The 11,228-nt window shown below is 35.5% G+C and overlaps 1 protein-coding gene across 1 annotated transcript in view; it reads left to right on the top strand.

Annotated features, from left to right (window-relative positions):
• The first annotated feature begins 5,198 nt into the window (after positions 1-5,198).
• Positions 5,199-11,228, top strand: part of LOC140435622 (inactivation-no-after-potential D protein-like) — a 162,155-nt gene continuing 156,125 nt past the window's right edge. The window contains exons 1-2 of the mRNA XM_072524360.1: positions 5,199-5,276; positions 6,047-6,195. Of these exons, the coding sequence (XP_072380461.1) occupies positions 6,052-6,195 (144 nt within the window). The 5' untranslated portion in view covers positions 5,199-5,276; positions 6,047-6,051. The remainder of the gene's footprint in view (positions 5,277-6,046; positions 6,196-11,228) is intronic.

The raw sequence follows: 11,228 nt of genomic DNA, 5'->3' as shown, positions 1-11,228 counted from the left end.
GGATTAGTTTTAATAGTTGTTTGGTCAGATCTGGTCCTCCGTATTTTTTAATTTCCTTAATATTTTCTTTACCCCTTCCTCCTCAATATTTATTTTTTTGTTCGTCGTCACCTCTGGTGTAGGTGGTTTATTAACGTTAACTTTAGCAAATAGGGATCGACAGTAGTCTGCCCATGTTTCTTCCTAAACGTGTTTTGTTTTTATTAGTTCGGTAATTTCTTTTCTTTGTTCTCTAATAGAATCTCATTCTTCACATTTCCTTTTTATTCCGTAGAAGTTCCATTTTGTGTTCCATCTGTTTTGAGAAGGTCTGCTAGTGTTCCCTTTTTATATGTCTAACTAACGTATTTGTTTGATTTCTGATTCGTTTATAGTGGTTGTATGCCTGTTGTGTTTGTTGTGTTCTGTATTGTAAAAAGGCCTTCTTCTTTTTTTTCACATCTTGTCTTCACTTCCTCTCTAAACCATGGGGGTTTTCTTTTGTTGATATTTTAGTGTTCGTTACTTTCCTTTCTCAAAGTGATTCTGTTGCTGCGTTAATTATGTTATTTTTGAGATTTTACCAGCTGTCCTCGATGTTATCGTTTTCTAATATTTCATTCACAGCGATCTTCTCTATTCTTTTTCTGCTGTGTTAATTATGTTATTTTTGGGATTTTACCAGCTGTCCTCGTTATTATCGTTTTCTAATATTTCATTCCCAGCGACCTTCTCTATTCTTTTTCTGTATAATTATAAATATCTTGAAGATAACTAAATAACAGTTTAAAGATTATCATCCTATTGTTTATAACTTCGTCGCAAATGCCGGTCAACTTTGACCGGTTGTATCTAAGGAACCGCTACCGGTAATTCAACTTTTTTTCTTTTATAAGAAACATCTTGCCTTTTCAACGACATTTCCTGAGTTTAATTTAAGCTAAAATTTACCGAGATATTCTATTTGTTTATATAAGCCAAAAAATTGTTTATAATTTTAAAACATTCCTGAGGCCGTCAAAATTATCCGATTTCAATTCCATAAAGCACATTAGATAGGTTCAGTGTGGTTTAATAGCAAACTTCTATATGGTCTAGTTTTTAATCGTGCCTTAAGTGGTTGAAAAACATTTAAAAATAAAAGGCTTGTTTCTCTCTCTTTTTTGTTTTTATTGCTATTTTGCAACAAGGGCAATAAATTCAAACATTTTTTTAACCAGCCGTATCTTATAAAAAAGTTAATTGTCGCTATTTCATTTTACTTTTTTTTTCAAAATAAATTGTTTTAAAGTTATAAGCGAGGAAAATAGAAAAAAAATCAATGTTTTTAGTAATTTTTAATTATTTTAACTTTTATATTAACCTTGGCCGGTGTCCGCTTTCGTGGACAATAAGCCGTGGCCGGTCTCCGCTTTCGTGGAGGAGGAGCTCCGAACTGAGTAGGGGCTCTTCTGTACTTCACGGAAGACAGACTGGGCAGGGAATATCCTCAACCTCGACACGGCACGTCCCATATGGCTGATAGGGAAAGTTCCTGCAGATATGCAGGACAGGTACGAATAAGGCATTGCCAAATAAGTACCCGCGGATCAACTGAGGTTATGACATTAGGCAGCAGTAATGTCATTACTGGATTAAGGCTGTGGGAAGTTAAAATCCTGTAGGCTTAATTCCAGATACTCACAGGCGACACTCACATTATGAGTTAAGCGGCTGTGATACTGCGATCTTAGGGCACTCTTTTGTCCTGGAGTTTGAGAAATCGGCTTCGAAGGCGGAGGAACTAAGACTTTTAGTGAACGGCATAAGGATGCAGAAGGCAAGGAGAAACCACTGCATTAAAGACTTCTTGTAAGTATCTCTAGTACAATTATCATGGTGATAAAAAACTTTAAGATTCCGACTACTGATCATGAAAATCGGAATTCAAGATCCGGCAGGGAAGGTAAATCTAGCTCAAACCGTGAGGCCTTCCAGGTCGTTATCAAGAGAAATCCTCACGAACCAAACTACATTCTAGATGATAGATCTCTAAGGGTATTGCGAACAGCCATAAAGATAGGTACATGGAACGTTAGAACAATGTACGAGGCGGGAAAAATCTATAATGCCATTCAAGAAATGGACAGATTCTCGATTAATATCATGGGAATAAGCGAAATGCGCTGGACAAATACGGGATACCGAGTTATCAAAGATCACAAAATATTCTACTCAGGAAATCTTAAGAACGAACATATAAATGGAGTGGGCCTAATTATGAATAATAAAATCGCCAACTGTGTCAGTCACTTTGTACCTGTATCAGAAAGGATGCTCTTAGTTCAGCTAAACACAACTCCCATAAAAACAAACATTATTCAAGTATACGCTCCTACAGCAGACGCCCCAGAAGAAATCATAGAAGAATTTTACAATGACCTTACTAATATTGTCAAAAGGATTCGGAAAAACAAAATAATACTAATAATGGGAGACTTTAATGCCAAAGTTGGCAAAGGACAAAGTGGAAATTTAGTGGGATCCTTTGGTCTAGGGGAACGTAATGAACGCGGAGACCGTTTGATTGAATTTGATCTTCCTCCAAGACGACTATATACGTGGAAATCTCCCCAGGATACTCCAGATCACACAGTACGAAATCAAATAGACTATATTCTTATTAACAAACGATTTAGAAACTCTATAACATCTGTTAAAGCGTACCCGGGATCCAACATAAATTCGGACCACAATCCACTTATCGCCAAAATGAAACTTAGTTTAAAGAAAGTTCAAAGACCAAAAATTATGAAGTACGATATTAACCAACTGAAAAATAAAACAGTAAAGGAAAAGGTACAAAAAGGCCTAAAAGAAAAAACGTGGGCTCGTACAGAAAAACCATGGGCCCGTACAGAAACAGATAACACAGATATAGAACTAGAAAATTTGCACAAAGTAAGTCAAGAAATAACAGAGAAATACTTAAAACCTGAAAGAACAAATAAAGAGGAATGGATGACGGAGGAGATTCTATGGATGATGGAAGACAGAAGAAACGCTAAAGATAATAAGAATTACTACAACAACATAAATAACGAAATAAAAAGGGCTATTAAAATTGCAAAAGAAAATTGGTTTAGCTCGAAGTGTACAGAGATAGAGTCATTACAACAAAAACATGATTCATTTAACCTCCATAAAAAGATTAAAGAAGCGGCAGGCTTATATAAACACAAGAACACTGGATTCCTGACAGATAATCAGGGAAACATAGTACTGGAAATAGAGCATAAAAGAGATATTTGGATTAAATACGTAGAAAAAACTTTTGAAGATATACGAGGTAACACTGGTATTACAACAAACACCAATTGCGAATCTGGACCACCATTTACAGTCGAAGAAGTAAAATATGCCATCAAAAGCACCAAAGATGGTAAAGCAGTAGGCCCTGATAATTTTCACTCAGAATTCTTAAAACTTATGGACTATGATGGCATAAAATGGTTGACAAATATATTTAACAGTATATATGATACGGGCGTGGTTCCCCAAGAGTGGTTAGTGTCAACTTTTATAAATCTTCCAAAAAAACCCAATGCGAGAAAGTGCGAAGACTATAGAATTATAAGCCTTATGAGCCATTTACTTAAAACATTTCTAAAGGTCATTCACAAAAGAATATATACAAAATGTGAGGAACAACTAACAAGAACACAATTCGGATTTCGTGAGGCTCTTTTTGCTGTACAGGTGCTATTTCAGAGATGCAGAGATGTGAATTGTGACATATACGTATGCTTTATAGATTACCAGAAGGCATTTGACAGAGTAAAACATGACAAATTAATGACTCTAATGCAAGAAATTGGAATTGACAACATAGATCTTAGAATTATCAGAAACATTTACTACAATCAAACGGCCAAAATCAAAATAGAAGACTAGTTAACTGATAAAATTGCAATAGAATATGAAGTACGACAGGGCTGTATTTTGTCTCCATTGTTGTTCGACATTTATTCTGAATGGGTATTTAAGGAAGCTTTAGACGGTTGTGCGAAAGGAATACTAATAAACGGTGAATGGTTGAATAACATTAGATATGCAGATGACACTATAGTTTTTGCCGATAATCTGAATGACTTACAGATATTAACAAATCGCATAACAGAAGTCAGCAACAGATACGGACTAGCTCTTAACATAAAGAAAACCAAATTTATGACAATTAGTAAAAAACCAATACTAAACGCTCATCTTACAATCAACTAACAGAATATCGAAAGAGTCGAGCAATATACATATCTAGGCACCAATTTAAATAGCCAATGGGACCACTCAACAGAAATTAAACAGCGAATAATAAAAGCAAAAGCAGCATTCGTTAGAATGAGAACCATTTTCAACAGTCGAGACATATCATTAAAAACAAAATGCCGTCTATTGAACTGCTACATATTCACAGTTCTGCTCTACGGAATGGAGGCATGGACACTGACTGTTGCATCTATGAATCGGCTCGAAGCTTTCGAAATGTGGTGTTATAGGCGCATCTTACGTATATCCTGGGTTGACAGAGTTACTAATGTGGAGGTCCTGCGTAGAATGGGGAAAGAATGTGAAATTCTCATGACCGTCAAAACTAAAAAGTTGGAATATCTAGGACATGTAATGAGAAATCAAGAACGTTACGGCCTTCTCCAGCTAATTCTCCAAGGGAAAGTAAATGGTAAGAGAGGACCGGGAAGAAGACGCATTTCCTGGCTTCAAAATTTACGAAAGTGGTATAACACGACTACCACTGAACTGTTCCGCGCTGCCATAAATAAAGTAAAGATAACCGTGATGATCGCCAACATCCGGAACGGATAGGCACTTTAAGAAGAAGATATTAATCTTCCCGACCTATTTGAGTGGGAGGATAAGTCAATTATTATTGCTAAAGCTATGACACAACTTACTTTGCAAAAACCCGAATTCCACCTCTCACATCGAAATTTAGTCGTTTTTCACAGATTTGCTCTTTCTATACAGAAATCACTCTATAATATTCTGCTTGTCATATAATATCTGTGCACATTTAGCGAAAATAAAATTGTACCTACATGTATACTTACTTGAAGTATGATCTACTTTTCAAACAAATAGGTAATGAGATTAAAGATATCCTATTTCTAACTAATTAAATTAAAAGTACATAGGTACATATCAGTATACTCTTATTTAACTCACCAATATTGGATAATGACAACGACACACAAAATAACTTAGTTAAAATATTTTCGTTTCTCCATTCATAGCTTACAGCTGTAAGTAATTTATATTTAATAAATTATTGAATTGTCAGGTTTACCCAATTTTATTGCATACTATTTTAATTTAAAAACTTTTTGTGTTTGAAATTTTACTGCTACTGCTTTTTTGTATTAAACTTAAATGATTTTTATCTTTTCTTCTTCACGTGCCATATCAGAGTTATCCGACGTTGGCGATCATCATTGCGAACATTTCTCGATCTTCTGCCACATGGAATAATTATCCTGCATTCGATATCTCAGTCCATTCACGAATGTTTCTTAACCATAAACCTGTTTTCTTCCTACACATCTATGGCCTTCTATTTTGCCTTTAAGGATCAATTGTAATATCCTATATCCGATTTCCGATGTTTAACATTTTTTAGCAATTCTCTATCTTTGTTGACCCTCCTTAGTACTTCGTCATTTCGCTTTTCACAGTGCTGTCCAAGGTATCTTCAGCATCCGTCTATGAATCCACATTTCCAATGCTTTTATCTCTTTTATCTCTAATTTTCTCCATTTAGTTCATTCTTCCATTTTCAACAATGTTGTCCTTAATTAGGTAGATGATTCTTTGATCGGTTTAAGTTACATTATTTATTAATTATGAATTTCGAAAAGTGCGAATATCAATTTGAAATCCATTTAGATTTTATTCCATTTTACCTGATTTAATTAATACAATAACGTTATATATACGTTGATCCTATTTTGAAAATGCTTTTGTATGCTTGTAAAAAAATATGGAAAATATTATACTATGCATTCATTTCTTTTAGACAAAATGGCAGTGATTCGACAAACAAGCTATAACTCCGATGTTAATAAATTACGAAAAAAATTACAAAATCATTGGGGTACTATACAAACTGTACAAATATATAGAAAACATAAGGAAAACTTGGGTATCACTGCAGTTGAAGGAAAGGTAAATATTTAGGTACTATTAAATAAATAAAGCTCTTAATTAGTGAAAAAACACATATTGCGTTAATATATTTACTTCTTCTTCTTAGTTCAGGCGAGACACGTTTATCTCTGGCATTTGGTTATAAGACCTTTGTACCTTACCCTGTTTTTTTTTCAATAAATTCCAATAAAATTGTTGGCGTTATCGAAGAACAACAGTTTTTCCTCATTCATAATTTTAGAATATCTGCTGGTTTATTTCTGCCTCATATCACATTGCAACGGCATAAGATGTGTCTCTTCTCTCATTTTGTATTTTCTGCACCATGATTTATTCACCTTACCTGTTTTGTATAACTGTTTGCTCAAAATATAATGTTCAGTCACCATTTCGGTGACCGTTTTGAATCTCTCGTTTCATGAGGGTTATCAAATTACTTAAGAATTTTTAATCAATATTCTTGATTAGTCTAGATTTGTTCTTGAGTGGCTCTCCATTTCGATGATTCCTTATTAGCCATTTCAGAACCTCGTTTCATACAGCATCTTTGGTGATACCACAGAATGATTCCGGGCCTACAAAGTTTTCTCTCCATCCTTGTTTTGTCAAAAAAATTGCTTGTTCATTTCCATGCAACCCTTTATGACCCAACACCCATATTATAGACGCTTACTTGTTTTTTGCCAAGTTCTTGGAGATATCTTTACAGTTTCCCACTAGTTTTGATTTGGTTAGTTCAGTCTTTGCAGCCAGAATAGCCGCTTAGCATACTGTACAAATGTTCATTCTCTCTACTTTGGGGTCTCCATCCATGATTTTATGAATGCCATCAAATCTAGGCCACCAAAGTAAAAACTTCGGCCTGGAACACAGTTGTATACGGACCTATACTGTAAGATTTGTTATAATTATATGCTTGCCCAAAGACTCTTGATCCAGAATCATGGGCAGTTTGAGATCCATCCTTGAACCATCTTAAGTGCCCATTAATTTTTCGATTTTTGTTCTCTAGATGGTATGATTATGTTAATAAAAAAACATTCTTATTTTTCTTCTTCAGCCTTAAGTAATCCAACTTTGGACATAGTCCTCCCCCAAATCAATCCAGTGTCTTCTATTTTGCGCCACTTGCTTCCAGTTGTGTCCTCCGATCTTCTTAATATCATCAGCCCATCTCATTTGTGGTCTTCCTCTGCTTCTCTTTCCTAACCATGGCCTCCACCATTGTATTTCGTGGTTCCATCTCTTATCCTTCAGTCGGGCATTGTGTCCTGCGAAGCTCCATTTTAATTTGGTAGCATGTTCTCCTGCGTCTTTTACTTTGGTTTTGCTTCATTTGTTTTGTTTGTTGCCCATTTGTTTGTTTTTTTGTCTATAAGTCTCACCCCGAGCATTGGTCTTTCCATCGGTCTTTGTGCTTTTACTATTTTATCCATATTGGACTTGGTGAGTGTCCACGTCTGTGAACCGTACGTGAGTATAGGGAGGATACACTGATCGTAAATTCTGGTTTTTAAATACTGTTCTATTTTAGTGCTTTTCAAGATCCAACTCAGTTTTCCAAATCCTGCCCACGCTAACCTTATTCTTCTGGTAATTTCGGCAGTTTGATTTTCTTTGTTAATTTTCATTATCTGTCCCAGGTAGATGTATTCGCTTACTGTTTCTAAATTTATGTCGTTCAATGTTATTTCTGGAATGTTCGGCGTATTTGTCATTATTTTGGATTACTTTTTCCGAAGCTTGAAATAGTTGCGTCATCATGGTCTGTAGTTCTTCGAAACTTGTAGCGAATATTACAATGTCATCAGCGTATCTTAAATGACTCAGTTTTCTTCCATTAACATTTACTGACTTATCTGCCCAGTTAATGTCTTTGAACACGTCTATAGTACTTGAATTCACCAAAGCTATTCACACTTGTAAGTGTGAATAGCTTTGGTGAGATAACATCTCCCTGGCGAACTCCTCTGTTGATTGGTATAGCGTTGGTTTTCGCATCAATTTGTATTTTCATTGTAGCTTTCTTGTAAATATTGTGTATGAGCATTCTGTATCGGGAGTCTATCCTGCAATTGTTCATAGCTCTCACTATTGCCCAAAGTTCTATGGAGTCGAATGCCTTTTCATAATCCACAAAGCCAATATATAAGTTCAAGTGATATTCATTGGTTTTCTCTATTAGAGTTCTGACTGTAAGAAGATGATCCGCTGTACTGTAACCTTTTCGGAATTCTGCCTGTTCTACCGGTTGATAGCTATCTAGCTTCGACGTTAACCTGTTGGTTATTACTTTCATAAACAATTTATACATTTGGGACAGCAGGGAGATTGGCCTATAGTTCTTGAGATCTCCCCTGTCTCCCTTTTTGAAGAGAAGTATTGTCAAACTTTCATTCCAATCATCTGGGACTTCTCCTCTGTGAAGACATTCGTTGAAAAGTTTTTCAATTCTTCGAGAATAATTTCATTCCCCTCCTTCAACATTTCTACAAGTATTCCATCTGGACCCGGAGCCTTATTGTTCCTTAGTTGTGCTATAGCTTGTTTTATTTCGAAGGATTCTATGTTAGGGAGTATTTCTGAGTTGACATTCGTTATCTTTCTCTTAAGGTCTTCCTTTGCAGTGTTATCTGGGTTCTTGTTTGAGAAATATAAATCATAAAAAAACTTACAATGAAGTAAAAACTTCTTTCTCTAAAAAAGCTGGGAAATTGTACGTTTCAATAAAAAATGTAATCCTTTATCATCGACCTAGTGTCTTAATAAGTATAATGTTCGTTACTCAAATTATGTAATTTAAGGGTCATCTGACCCGATTATGTGGCTAGTATCAACTACCTTTTAAACGTTTTTCACTGTTATTTATCTGATACGATCGAAAACGTTCTGAAAATTTATGTCAATTTTGGATTATTTTTAAAATTTTTAATAAAATTTTTATACCATTTTACAAAAAGAGGTTTTTATTTTATTGTAAGTTTTTTTAACTATGGTATACAGCCAACCACTGGGAATCTCTCTTTTAAAATATTAATTATGTAAATCTTCTCAGTTAAAATTAGTTCTGGTGTCATCATATCTGAGTTCATGCAAAAGACAGATTGCTGGATGATTGAAGTATAGTTCCAGTAGAGTAGTATTTGTATGACTATTCAATACATAATTTGGTCTCCAAATTTTGTTTGTGTTAAGTCTCAGGATAGTTATAAGTGTTACCGCCGGAATATATAATTCTAGCGGGGAGAGACCTGTGATAGCCTCTAAAGATGCCGCTCTAGTACTACTTAAGGATTCTGTCATATTTAGAAGCATTTGGTTTGTAGGATGGCGAGAGAGGTCTCACACGATTGCAAATTGCTTTTTTTCCATCAAATTACTGAACCATATGGTACTGTCGGTTATATCACTGATAAATATAACCAACAGATTACCTTTGGTGCAGCCCCCAGGAACCAATCGTATCTGATCCACAACAGTACTAGGATATTTTCCCCTAGTCACTATTACAATATCGCCATCTATCATAATTTTGGTGATAATACACCCCCTTGAGGTCACTCCTTCGTTGCCATCAAGTTTATAGCCCCTTCATAATTATCTGTGGATATTATTTTGCTCTGAAACATCTAAGTTGTGTTGTTGATTTTCTTTCTCATCGGTGCACTATGTACTGACTCGGTAGAGGTATAATCATATGCACCTTCGATGTCTAAAAATGCAGCAAGTGTGACTTCTTTCTGGTGTAAACCGATTTTCAACATAAATAAGTCAGACTTATTGGCCTATATGATTTTGCTAAGGTGTAATCAGTTTTTTCTGGTTTTGCTATAAATGCGACTCTCGATCTTCTCGAAACTTTGGTAATGTATCCCAGACCATTACTAGTCCTAAATATTTGGACAAAGGGACCCACAATTATTTTCAGTCTCTCTTGGGGTAGCCTGGGACTATCTTGCCTCGTAGAACTAAATGGTCCTGCAGTTTTATATGGTTTAAACGGTTTAATAGCCCATCTGATCTTGTGAGAACCAAAGATCTCTTCAGAGGTCAGTCAGTCAATTCTGGTTGTCCTTTATTTTGTTTGTTGATTATTTCTACTAGTCAGTTGCGTCTATCATACGAAGTGAACACTTAACAGATACTCTACAGCCACCTGTCAGTGTCCGTATACTTCTCATTGAGCAATTTAACTCACTTGCGTTTATTAGTGTTATCCCTTTTAAGAATTTTGTTAACCCTGGCACTATCAGGTACAGTTTCAGTGTTTTCACATAATTTTTTACAGAATGTTTCTTTAGAGAATGGGATTGGCTTATTATGTTTGCAGTTTAGTCTTATATGATTTCTTCACCGTATTAAAGATCCGTCTTGCTTCTCTTCTAAGGTCAGGTTCTTATTCAACCAAGCTGCTTATCTGGGCGGGCGATATTCTTTACTGGATCGCCTTGACTAGATCGAAATATTTTTCCACTATGATTAATAGAGCTAGTACTTAGGAAACTTACCTGGAAAACCTGTCTGGTATACGTCGTCGACATCGTGATCATCGGAAAGGATTTCGAGCTCTTCCAAGAAAAAGCTACTTTCCTGGGACATGTAATTTTGTCCTCAGGAGTTGCAGCAGACCCAGCAAAAATAAAAGCAGTACAAGAATGACCCATACCAAGAAACAAATAGGATATTTGAAGCTTTATTAGCATTTGGCGTTACTGTCGTAGCTTTGTGAAATATTTTGGAAAAATTAACAAACCTCTCCATAATCTGACTGAAAAAAGCTGTCATTTTACTGGACACCAGACTATCAGCTTGCCTTCACCACACCCAATCATAAATTGACAACGACACCAACCCTGGTATATCCGAAAGAACAGGGTATTTCGTGCTTGATACGGATGATTCTCATCCTACCGATATTGCCTCAATGGCATCGGGGCGATACTTTCCCAAGTGAATAAGGGTGAGGAGCACGTCATAGGATACTTCAGTAAAACTCTGTAAAAAGCAGAAAGAAACTACTGTGTTACCAGAAAGGAGTTATTGGTGGTCGT

Source organism: Diabrotica undecimpunctata, chromosome 3 (assembly GCF_040954645.1).
Source record: "Diabrotica undecimpunctata isolate CICGRU chromosome 3, icDiaUnde3, whole genome shotgun sequence".
NCBI lineage: Eukaryota > Metazoa > Arthropoda > Insecta > Coleoptera > Chrysomelidae > Diabrotica > Diabrotica undecimpunctata.
This window is presented reverse-complemented; position numbering and strand designations above follow the sequence as displayed.